A 13,182-nucleotide genomic window follows, 5' to 3' on the forward strand; every position below is an offset into this window, starting at 1 on the left:
CACAATGATCTCACTTATATCCTAAAAAATAAATAAGGAAAACACAAACAATTCAATGAAAAATAGGGAGAGGCTACGAATAGGCAATTCATACAAGTGGAAATCTTACTGTCTGTAGACATATGAGAAAACACTACTGATAACAAGGGGAACGCAAATTAAATCAAAATACCATTTCATACAACCTAATTGGCAAACATTAAACAGTATGACAATACCAAGTGTTGGAAATGGTGTTGAACCTTTAAACTGTACTGGTGGACATATGAATTGATATAACCACTGATGAGTATAATTTAATATAGTTGGAAGTGTTCATATACTACTAATTCGATTTCTCTCTCTATAGAAACTCCTGCATGATTTGAAAGGTATTTATTATTATGAAAAAGCTGAAACAACATAACTGTCTTCAGTATAGGAATGGCTAAACTGTAGTTTAATTATGCAATGAAATTCTATTCAGCAGTTGAAATAAAAAAATCGGCCCTCTGCTCAAAAACATAATGTGGTGATAAAAACAGGTTGCAAATGTGAGTACCACTTACATGGTTTTTAAGAACACAAAATAATAGTATATGTGTTGTTTATGGATACATATATGAGTAATAAAAGAACAAAAATTTACAAGGGGATGACAAACTCAGCTTTGGAATAGTAGTTATCTCTGAGGAGAAAGAAAGGGAGCAAAGAAAAGAGAAATGGGCTGGTTTTTTTCTGTAAAATTTTATCTTGGAAAAAAGAAAACCAAAGCCAATATGGCAAAGATTAATATCTGTCAAATATGGGTAGTGGTATATAGATGTCTGTTATGTTTTCTGAGATAGTCTGTATTTTTAAATTCTTTCATAATTTGTAAAAAATCTTAGATTTAGTGCTGATATAATAATAGATATTTAGATGTAGTAACGCAGTCGATTTCTAACCTAACTCCATTTTACATATAAAGGTAAAATACTTCTGAATTGTAAATAAATGTGGAAATTTCTAGAAATACAACTATGCTACAAATCAAGGCAAAACTAGACCAAGATTTTATTTCCTCATTTTGGAATACCATTCATTAGGGCAATGACATCTGTGGTATTTGAATTACAATACAAAACACCTGTGTCAGTTCAATGATATAGCTGCTAGAAGTCTAGATATGGGTTCAAGCAAATAAGCATTTCATTATGTCATCTAGTAGAGACAATAATATATTAAAATTTACACTACATTATTGTAATTTATTTATATTATTTGTAGCAATCATAACTGTAGTTATAATTATTAGAAACTACTTTCATTCTGCCTTTACATGTTAGCTAGGCATTAGATTTATTTTTAAAAGGTTATATATGAAGGTAGATGATATTATTTCTCAACTTCATTGCAGAATAGGAAAGACATGCCTGAAAGGGTTGAGAAGCACTGGTCTGGCCTCGTCCTCCACCTCACCATAGATCTCCCCACTTACACACAGGCTCTGCGAGAAATCAGGTCCATTAGGACAGGGGCTGGCTTAGGGATGAAGTAAAGATGTGGATTCCTTAAATTTGGGAAGATGAAGAAGTGACAGTCTCTGCAGAGACCTGCTCCCACTCTCATGTAGCTTTTGAGGCGACAGAAATGGTTGGGGGGTGGGGGAGATGTGGATGCTTCGGAGAGGATGCCTCTGAGGGCCAACTCATAGAATGTAGGGAGTAGCAAAGCCCAGCAGAGGGAGCCACATGATGACTGATCACGGACCATCAGCCAAGCCAACAAATGAGCACTTGGAGACAGTTTAATTTTATTTGGGAAAAAAAAAAAATAATAAGGAAATGAGAGGTCACATAATTAGGATTCATGAAATTGATTCTATCTGTTTGAGGGTAATGAATGGATACTATCACACAGTATGGGAGAGCAAAAAAAATTGAATATTGACTGGCACTGGGTCCCTCCTGTGGCAATGTGTCCCTGTATTCCTGGCTTCAGGAGTATCATAGTACCATTTCTGTAGCCAGCTCCCGCTCTTTGCAGTTCTTATCCTATGTCCCCTCTTCATCCTAGTCTCAGTGCACACAAATCTCTGTCTCCTCCGCCCATAGATGACATCTGAAAAGTTCTTGTTCTTTATCAGGCAACGAAAATGAAAACTTTAGCCATTTCAGACTAGTTCTGGAGTCCATCTTGCATACGTTAGAAATTCATGCAGTGTACTCTCTCATTAAAAGTTACTTTACCCCGGAAATAACTTATACTTCTTCCCTAAAATGAAAATTGCTACAGATTTTGCGGGGGTACTGTCTACAGAAATATAAAGAACTTTGTGGTACTTTGTTACGGCAGCTCTAGGAAACTAATACATTGCATTTTCATATTGAAAATATATATTTTTAAGTGCCCAAGAATTTATGTTTATGGTCTCTAATTTCTTGAATAAATCACAAAATCTAAAATAGAAAAGTAGTCAAATCATCCTACTTTATGTAGTCCCTGGAAAAGTTACACTCAAAGACAATTCAAATATAAAAATAAGGCTCTCCTATTCAGAAAAGGAAACTACGCAGTATATCTAGTTGTAGTAAGAGGTCAAGGATCCATTGCAAATGTCCAAGTACATTAAAAAAATAAAGGATGTGGTTTGTTCCAAGTTGGCCTATAAAATTTTCATCCTGACCCTTTGATTCCTTTTCTTACTGGAAATTCTCCAGCGTCTGAAGTGACCCTGCATTGGCTTCTGGGAAGACATTCTTATTCATTCCATTTCACTCCAGAGCAAAGAAGTGCTGACCTGAAGGGAGATCTGACCCAGAACTTCTCCAGGGTGGACTCCTGATGAACACAGATGGCAGATTGTCATGAGGGATGATCTTTGCTTATAATTCTGCTTACTGGAAGTTAGGAGCAGACAGTCTCAGAGTTTACAGCGTGATGTGCTCTCAGAAACTTCACTGGGGGTGGATCTTGTATAAGACACCAAGCAAGCTTGTAGGAGTATTGCCCTTCTTAAATGTGTCCCATATCATCAGGGGATGCCATAAAAAGGGCAGAAAGAGGCAATCTTTTAAACAGATTTTTTTAATTAACAAAATGCAACATGATTTCTCTATTACTTTCACATTTTCAAATATCCAAAGAGAGCGAAGTACAGAAAAAAATTTTTTAGAAAAATAATGAAGTGGAATAGCACAGTGGTGAGATATTTTGAAGCCAGGCTGTCTGCTTTCAAACCTCTGATCTATTGCTTCTTAGCTTGGTATAGTTATTAGTCTAAGTACAGATTTCTTCATCTGTAAAATTAGGATAAAAATGGACCTCCTTCAGAGGGTTGCTAGGAAGATTCCATGAGGCAATAAATGAAAAGCATTTAGTTCAGAATGTTGTACATAGCAAGTGCTTAATAAATATTAGTTGCAGGCATCATCATCATCATCATCATCATCATCATCATCATCATAAAAGTCTTTCCAGATTTATACTTGAAGTAACTATAAAAATTTCCAGTAGAATTGATTACAGAGTAAGCCCCCTAGGGTCACTTAGCTCACCCCAATTAAACTATGCTGAGAAGGAAAATTTCAGCTTTTCAGGTTGACCATTCTAGTACTTAAATTCCCTTTCAAAAAATAAAATTCACTCAGTTTCCTGGTCTGTTAGATAAGTGGGTTGGATTAAATAATTTCTAAGGAGATTTCCAAGCACTAATAATTTGTATTTCTAAACAGCCGTTGTCAACCATAAATCTAACATGTTACATGCAGTCTTTAATTGTTGTCTTTCTTTCAATGAGTATTTTATTGTACTAGCTTCTATCCCTTTCCTTTCAAAATATGACCACTTTAGTGGTCAAAGTGTCTGTGTTTTTTGTTTTTGCCCCATTGGGTTCCAAGGGGGCCTCACAGACTTCAGTGGCTTAATATTGTCAGTGTTCAGTCAGAGGGCTGAGCAGTTTCCATACCACTGAAGTTAGCTTGGACCAAACTTTTAGGTTTAGCTGCTTTGAAGGAAAAGAAAAACATAGTTTTGAAGAAATCTCATCAAGAAACGGATGACTTTTAAAGCTATGTGTATGAGCCTCAAAGATTGTGGTATAACCTTTATTTTTAATGATATTTGCTATTCTATGGGTAAAATGTATTTGGTTATCAGAATCACTTTGTATTTCCAAATCCATCCGGGGACAGGAACTATAGCTCAACTGACAGTGCTCCATCCTCCCAGCCGAAATCCTTCCTTCTCAGGCCCACTCACCCATCACCGCAGTACATTTGCTGGTTGTCCAGGAGGTGGCACTGTTGTTCCAAAGCAGTGGCTTCAATGGGGTCTAGAAACGGAACTTGGAAAAATGGATCGTGTACAGCGGGCGAGGTGGAAAGGAAAGCAGCAAGAAAAGGCCTGTTTAATGCACCTTGTGGAAAATGGCAAAATATGTTGAAATAATTGTCTTCCTCAATCTCCCTTTCTAGGGGCGAACGTGAACATGAAGACCAACAACCAGGATGAGGAGACACCCTTGCACACGGCTGCCCACTTCGGGCTCCCAGAGCTAGTGGCCTTCTACGTGGAGCACGGGGCCGTAGTGGACAGTGTGAACGCCCACATGGAGACCCCACTGGCGATCGCGACCTACTGGGCCCTCCGCTTTAAAGAGCAGGAGTACAGCAGGGAGCATCACCTCGTCTGCCGCATGCTGCTGGACTACAAGGCCGAGGTCAACGCCCGGGACGGCGACTTTAAATCTCCGCTGCACAAGGCAGCCTGGAACTGTGACCACGTGCTCATGCACATGATGCTGGAGGCTGGCGCCGAAGCCAACCTCGTGGATATCAATGGCTGTGCTGCCATCCAGTATGTGCTGAAGGTCACCTCCGTGCGACCTGCCGCCCAGCCGGAGATCTGCTACCAGCTGCTCTTGAACCATGGGGCTGCTCGAATATACCCTCCACAATTCCATAAGGTGAGGCTGTGTCCTAGGGTGCCACGTAGAGAACCGGGTAGTCAGCAGGGTGATGGGGACTCAAAGGGTGGCTCGGTCTGAAATCTCCAAGTAACTCAGGCTTATTTGAGGCTTGAGTCTTTGGACTAACTGCCTCTGATCCTCAATCTGACCTTCCATTTACACATATAACCCTAGCTACCTCGTCCTAGTCCAAGTTTGTTTGATACCTGCGCCCGAGAGCAAGGAAAGAGAGCAAGAGCGGCCGATAATTTTCCATGTCTTGTGTGAACACCATGAACCAGTAGTGGCTTCCTGGGGGACTGAGTGAAAAAGATCAGAAGGCCACTTTAAGTCTGCAGGAGGGGTGAATGGTATCACACAGCCACACTCTTGCCATTTCTTAAGCAGAATGTCTGCTCTAAAGATAATTGAGCCTGCTTTGAAATTAGTTTGTAGACATGAAAGGGCCACTCAGTTTTCTAGTTTAATGGAAGCTAACACTTATCAAGAACTAATAATTATATTTATTATGCATAATGAATTATATTTATTAAGCACACTGTTATAAGCATTTTACAATTCTTAACTTAATTCATTTGATTCTATAACAATCTGATAAGGTAAATAATATCAGCATCCCTATTCTATAGAGGAGGAAACTGAGGCACAGAGCAGTTAAGTAATTTGTTTGATATCACACAGTGGCAGTGCCGGGATTAAACCTTAGTTCATTTGGTGATAGCATTTAGTTTTATAATATGACATATTAAATAATATTTATTTTAAACAATATTTATTGATAATCTCTAATGGGCTAGCAGGGACCAGATATTACCAATACTGGCATGACTGAGACATGGTAACTATCCTTCATTAACTTGGGATCTAGTGGGAGAGACAAATACATAAAGAGATAACTTTAATATTACATGGTAAATGACAAGGTAGAGGAATAAAGGGTTCTATAAGCACATGGAAAAGAGAGAGTTTTGCATTAGGTTGATGATGGTAATTAATTTGGAAACCAAAATGCATTTCACCTTAAATAAAGAAATTAAATGATGATTTACCTAGGATCTCACTCATTTAAAAACATTAACGTGCAGTAGAGGAGTTTTATGTATAAACCAGCTAACTAATGTAGGGTCACAGGAAGCTAGTTGATAGAAGTTTTACTAAATTCACAGCCAAGTTCTACCTCCTACCTTGGTAAAATGTCAGAGACTTTTCTGAAGTCCTGCAGTGTGAAGTTTAGTTGAAAGGAAAGTTCCAGAAAAGAATTTAAGGGCAGTGCACTCAGCAAATTCCAGATGGACAACCCACAGAATGTTCCAATGTGGGCCTGATGAGTTCAATGATTCCTGTGATCTCAGTAAGGAATTTTCTCTTGGTTGTCAGTGTTTTAATGGAAGATTAAGTAATTTTTTCCTTAAAACTTTATGTAATATTTATAATGTCCTGGAACTTTATAAAAATTTTATAGAAAATTCCAAAAGATTATGTTGATTAGGAATAAGATAATAAGTAATAGTGTTACAATAATGTCCTTTGTTGAGCTCTAAATAGACTTTATACAGATTATTTAATTTTATTTTATAATAGCCTCTGAGGTAGCCATTGGCATTATCCTCATTTAGAAGGTAATAGAATTCAGATATTTTCCTAGTTGTGCAGAGTAAGTTGTCAAGTTCATTCATTCATTTATTTAACAGGTATTTACTGAGCACCTGCTATGTGCCAGGAACTGTTCCAGGAGTTGGAGATAGAGCAATGAACCAAACAAAGGCCTTCATGGAAGATACTTTCTAGTGGGAGACAGGAAAAAAACAAAACAACAAACTAATAAATACACTCTGATATGTTAGGTGCTATGGAGACAAGTAAAGCAAGTAAAGATAATAAGAGAATGTGGGGTTTCTTTGGTGTTTATGTATGTGCCATTTTACAAAGGCTGATAAGAGAAAATGAGGATGTGAAGGAGCAAGTCATGTGAATACCTGCAGGTGGGCAGGGGTGGTGGGGTGGAGGAGCGTTCTAGACGTAAGGAAAACCAGGTGCAAAGATCCTGAGGTAGGAGAGGACTAAACATGTTTGAGGAAGCCAGAGTGCCTGAAGTGGGATGAGAAAGGAGGAGGAAAAGTCAGAGAAGCATATAAGAGGGTGGTTTGCAGACCATATATGTGGGCTTGTAGGCTCTGCTGATATCCTTGGTTTTTATTCTGAATGAGAGAGTAAGTCACTGAAGGATTTTGAGTGAGGAAAAAGAAGTCTGATTCATATTCCAAAAATATCCTTTTGACCACCTTTTGGAGAATAACTCTAGCGGGGAGAGGGGCAAAGGTATTACAGTTATCTAGATAAAAGATAAAGGTGGCTTAGACCCACAGTGGAACTGGGGAGAATAGTGAGAAGTGATGAGATTTGGGGCATGCTCTGAAGAGGGAGTCCATAGGTTTCCTGACGGATTATCTGTGACCTGTGAAAAGAAGAGAAGAATCAAGGATAAGTTCAGGGATTTCTGCCCAAGGAATAGAAAGAACCAAGGTGCCATTTCTTGAGATAGTAGCAACACAGATGGAGTTGCTTTTGAAGAGAAGATCAGGGGTTCTGCTATGCCTTCATATGCCTATTAGTCGTCCAGGTGGAGATGTCAAGTAGGCAGCTTAATATGTAACTCTGGTGTTCAGGGAGAGGTCCTGGCCAGAGATACAAATTTGGGAGTCTTCGTCATGAATATGGTATATAAACCCATGAGGGCAGATGAGGTCAACCAGAGCATGAGGGTAGAGAGAGAAGAGAAGTGGCCAGAGGACTGGGCTATGGGGCGCTCCAACTAGATTTTGACGAGATGAAAAGGAATCAGTGGTGGAAACTGTAGAAAGTCCTTGAGATAGGAGAAGAATCAAAATGGAGTGTTTTTCTGGAATCCAAGAGAGGACACGAGACAGGAAGATATGGAATCAACTGGGTTGAATATAGGTGGCATTTCAAATAAGTTGAGGGCTAAGAAGTTGCCACTGGACTAGACAATGTGGATTTTATTGGGGACCTCAACCTAAGTTATTTTGGTGGAATGTTGGTGAGAAAAGGTTAATTAAAGTGGATTCAAAGGAAAAAAGGGTAAGAGGAAGTGAAAACAGTGAAGGGTTTAAGGCATTTTCTTGTCATGGAAGAGTAGCTGGAAGGGAATGATAGCTGATATGTTTGTTGGCTGATGGGAGTGTTCTAGGAAAGGGAGAAAATTTGTTGCAGGTAGTTATTGGAGTGCCATCTTGACAGAAGATGGGATCTAGTGCACAAATGGAGGTGTTGGTCTTAGTAGTGCAGACGGGTTCATCCACCATAACAGGAGGGAAGGCAGCGCCTGTGTGCCCAGATGCAGGGATGTTGGTAGATATGTTAATAAGAGTTTATATAAGTTATCTTACGATTGCTTCTATTTTCTCAGTGAAGAATGAGAAGTGGTTGGAGAAGAAGTTTGAAGCCTTAAGGGCAAAGGTGAAGGTGTGAGACGTTTACCTTGGAGAGCAAATGAACTTGGAAATGTAATAGGACTGCTGGGTGGCTCAAGCCCATTAAAAGTTAATAGTCATGTGTTTGATTCAGAATGTGGTCTGTCTGACTCCTGAACCTAGGCCCTTAGATTTAGGAGTTTCTGCTGTGTTTTATAATATTACCCAGGACATGTAATTAAACCTAAAGGATCACAACACAAGAAAAGACCTGAAGAGGTCATTTTATTTAATTCTCAAGGCTAGGCAGAAATAGTGCTCGTGTTGTATTTGCAAATCTCCATGAAGGCAGATTCTACAGCACTCCCTTCCTTGGGTATCTTTTTGATTTTTGGAACACCTTCCCCACCCCTGCATCCCTTCCACTTTCTTTTTGCTTTTCGGTAAATTATCTAAACGAATCCTCTACTTCTTATTCCTGACCTGGCATAACTCATATGCACCCTAGTAAAGCCTTACTTCTTTGTATCAGTTTGTATCTAAGGCTTCTCTTTTTTTCCCAAAGCAAATTTTATATTTCTCCCAAGTTTTTAGCTATTTCTTATTTTTGCCTCTGGATCTTGGTCAAGGTATGTTTCAAAAGGTCAAGAATTAGGACAATGCTTAAACCCTTATATTCCCTCTATAAAATTTGAGGAAAGACTGCTGCCTACACGGCCTGAAAAAATATTAATGAAATCTACTATTGAAGGTACCTGTTTGACTTCAGTTGTTAATTCTCACCTTCCTTGCAATTTTTTCATTGATCCATAGGCTTTGGAATTTTAAAATACTTTTTCATGCTAAGGTTGGATCCAAGAAATATTTTCATACGTGAACTGTTATACATACTTCAGCCTTAGAAATAGAATCAAACGGTTATATTCTATGAAAAATTCAGCAACTTGTATTTAAAGTACAGTAATCAATAGCTTTTAGCTGTGAATGTCTGCTGCTTAGTTTGCACCCATGTTCTAGATCGTACACACTGGTATCTAGATTTGGCTAAAACGATAGATATTAACAATCTCTAGAGTGAGTATACAACCCAGCATTTCAAATTACATATGAAATGGCTCCTATTTAAAATTCTTACCTCTGCTTTGTCACTCATAACTCATTCATTCTAGACTTAGCCATGCTATGCATGTCAAGGGTAAAGAAGCGTGGAATTTGGGTGGGGGGGTGTCAAACAAATTTGGATCCTGCCACTCACCTCAGAGTGTGATTTTGAATAAATTACTTACTTCTTGAGTCTCAATTTCCTCCCCTGTGAAGTGGATACACTCTTATGCCTTGGCAATAACATGCAGACCAAGTCCTTCACTAGGAAGAAATTAATCTTACTCACAGCACATCACAAATATACTCACAGTCCAGAGGATGGTGCCAAACATTTTCTTACTCTTTCTGGAGTCATTTTCAGTCCTTGCAAAGTCTCTCCCCCGGTTCCTTACCCCAGCCCTCATCCTGCATCTATAAATCTCTCTCCCTTGGACTACCTCCATCTTTTTTCTCCACCCACATCTCACTAGAGCGGTCATTCTTCATAGTTGGACTTCTAGGAGACAAATAATCAATCTCTTCCTAATACAGCTCACTTCATAAAGCATAATTTTCTGTATATTTATGCTCTAAGGCCACCTTCTTTCCGGAGAAGAGGATGGAGGGGGACTGAGAGCATGGATAATAATATCCTTAAGTAATAATATCCTTCTCCTAAGGTTGTTTTGAGAATGAAACAAGATAATATTTAAGAAGTGTTTACCGGGACTTCCCTGGCAGTCCAGTGGTTAGGACTTCACCTTCCAATACAGGGGGTAAGGGTTCAATCCCTGGTCAGGGAGCTAAGATCCCACATGCCTCACAGCCAAAAACCCAAATCATAAAACAGAAGCAATACTGTAGCAAGTTCAATAAAGACTTTAGAAACGATCCACATCAAAAAAACTTAAAAAGGAAGTGTTTAGCATTTCTGATCATGGCAACCATTAAACAAATGGTGACTCTCCCTGTTATCATTACGTATCTGTTGAGCAGTAGAATCAGTGCTCCTGGGCTTGATTTACCCACAGGGGACTTTCCAACCAGGAGAGACAATGTGTTAAAATGCCCAGAGACCAAATGTTGAGTTTTACTCTGAAACCTCCTGCTGGTTGACTGTCGAAGAAACAGTTCCCTACGAAGGTAAGTAAAAGACCCTCTCCTCATCCCCCTGTAAGAGCCATATTAGGGCTTGGACTGCTGCTGTCCTCCCCAGGAGCATAGTGCTGGTGGGGTGGAGCCTCAGGGGACTCCAGACGGTGGAGGGTGAGCCCGGTCCCAGAGCACTGCTTCCTCTTGGCTCACAGGGGAAGGGAAGCAGCTCTTACAAGGTTCCACGTGGGGCTGCTGATTTGGAGAGCAGCAGTGCTCAAGCTAGGAGCACACCTGCCTCCCCTTCCAAAGATATTCCCAAGGGTGTTCATCTTCATCAGTTTTAGAGCCAAAGTGGACTTCACCACCGAGGAAAGATCTTTAAAATTCCCAGCCTCAAACAATTGCTTCTTCAAAGAAGTGCCCTCTGCCTGATTCCTAAAGATTTCTTTCAATTACTGCCAAGCTTACTTGACTAGACCTCTGGTATAATTCATGAAAGCACTTCCTTCTGCGACTGGAGAGCACAAGCATTTGAAAACTTTACTTTTAGAAAGAAGTCCTATCAAAGTGTTATCTGTGGAGTTGGGGAATGTAACTACACTAAAAGCACTGAGCTTGAGACATTGCCCTGTGGAGTTCCCCCCTCAGCTTGTTGTGCAGAAAGGATTGGTGGCTACCCCAGCCTCCCTGTGGCTCTGGGCAGCAGAGCATCCTCCCCTCAAGATGTAGCTTCTTGAGGTTTGTAGGACAATTATGATGAAAAACTGCATTGAAACTGAAGTTGGTGCTTTTTAAAAAAGTGCCAGACTAGGGAGAATAGGTCTTTAAATGGAGTTTCTGTTTTCCTGCAAGAAGTCTTGCAAATGTGAGGAAGGTCCCAGGTTCTGTTCACAAAGGCAATTCTCTGAGAGGCAACAGTGAGGAGGGGTAGGAACACGGGCTTAATAGTTATAAGTTCTGGCTTGGCTGTTTACTTGCTATGTGGTTTTAAAGTCCCTTAATCTCTCAAATCCATGAGAAAACGAAGATAAAAATACCAACTTTTCAGGATTGTCTGAGGAGTGAGTAAAGCATGTAAATCACTGAGACTAGTCGGTGCTCAACAAAATTGTTTCCTTTCCTCCTTCTCCCAAAATGTACTCTGGGTCCACTGTAGGAGTCTTTCCTACCAGCCTTATTTTGGTGGCTCCACTTGCCTATAGAATAGTATATGATTATATGTTCCACAGAACACTCTCTCCACAGTTACCATCTTATTCTGTTCTGTTTTGGCCCTCTAAGTTCCTCTAGCTTGGCTGTGTGCTAAAGAGATTTAGGATTCAGTTGGCTACTGGTAGATGGTTGGTATTTTAAACATTTTTGTTGCTACCCAATAGACTGTATAACAGAACTGGTCCTCTTCCAAAGGAAAACTAAAGAAAAACTATTCAATTTACTATGCAGATGCTTCAGAGTGATTTAGAACAACTACTTCACAACCCGACTTTCCAAAGAGAAAGTCATCTTTACCCAAATAAATGACTGACTCATTTATCCAGAAGATAAAGTGATTTGTTCTTGTGTGGATGGGGAATTCAGTTTCCTTATTTACAAGGAACAAGGTCAGAGCTGAAGATGCTGTCTTCCAAATACAAAGCAAATTTGTAGAGGGTGTATTTCACTGAAAGCCAATGTATAAATTACATAAGGGGAAAAAAAAGAATTATAGGGTCTACAATTGCTTTCCAGGGTACAAAAGGACATTTGATTTTTTTTTTCTCTCAGTATAATTCAGAAAGAAGTGACACCCCAGGGAGCCAAGATTGGTTTTTCTTGTAGGGCAAGAAAGACATTTTTCTAGGGGAGGGAAAGGTATGTGAAAGTTTGGAGGAGGTAAAGATGATTTCTGCCGTTTATCAGTTCTGTATAAGCAGTCTCTTTGATCATTAAGTACCTTTCTGCACACAAATATATCACTATAAAAGGGTAGAGGTAGCTTTAGAATTTCTCTGGTAAAGTGACCTACAGGTGGCACTTGTATTGGAAGGGTGGCAGGGAGATTTATCTTGAATCTGTTTTCTAATTTATACTTTTAGGGGTCAGTTGATGAGGGGAAGGGTCTTAAGGTCTCTCCAGTTGCCGCCACTGCCTTCTGTCCAATTGTTCTTCCAAGAAGGGAGAATAGAGACCCCAGAGACGCACAGAAGATGAAGTTCATTGAGCATCTTCTGTTTCCCATGTTTACAAAGAAGAAGCAGAAGCTTCTGCCTTCTGGGTCCATACCAGTCCTTCCTCATTTGATGGTCAAGGTTCCTGGAAGTCATCATAGAATGATGATTTAGAGTCTGCTCTCTCCTAAGGGTCTCTTTTTGTTGTTGCCTGGTGAAATAATTACTGAGGCTTGAAGAAGGTGTGATCAGCTGTCTTAGTTCTGGAAGCTAGACCTGTCAGTTAAGAGAGCTGGGAGACTGTCAGGCTAAAAGGAGCCTTTCCTGCTGTGAGAACCATCTTCTGTCAGCAGAATATTTACTAGTCAGTGTCAGCAAAGCCTACTGTGGCAGTGGGAGCTTTGGACTTTGTGCATCTAAAGACTGAAGGTTAAGAACTGCTTGATTTTTTTTTTTATCCTAATGAAAGGTTATCTCCTGGTGATATATGGGAGTA

The 13,182-nt window shown here is 39.8% G+C and overlaps 1 protein-coding gene across 2 annotated transcripts in view; it reads left to right on the forward strand.

The window, feature by feature from the left end:
• Window positions 1–13,182, forward strand: part of ASB4 (ankyrin repeat and SOCS box containing 4) — a 180,441-nt gene that overhangs the window by 42,197 nt on the left and 125,062 nt on the right. For both annotated transcript variants that reach the window (XM_057732801.1, XM_057732800.1), the window contains exon 3: window positions 4,437–4,927. In XM_057732801.1, coding sequence (XP_057588784.1) covers window positions 4,437–4,927 — 491 coding nt within the window. The remainder of the gene's footprint in view (window positions 1–4,436; window positions 4,928–13,182) is intronic.

Source organism: Hippopotamus amphibius, chromosome 4 (assembly GCF_030028045.1).
Source record: "Hippopotamus amphibius kiboko isolate mHipAmp2 chromosome 4, mHipAmp2.hap2, whole genome shotgun sequence".
In the NCBI taxonomy this organism is placed as follows: Eukaryota; Metazoa; Chordata; class Mammalia; order Artiodactyla; family Hippopotamidae; genus Hippopotamus; species Hippopotamus amphibius.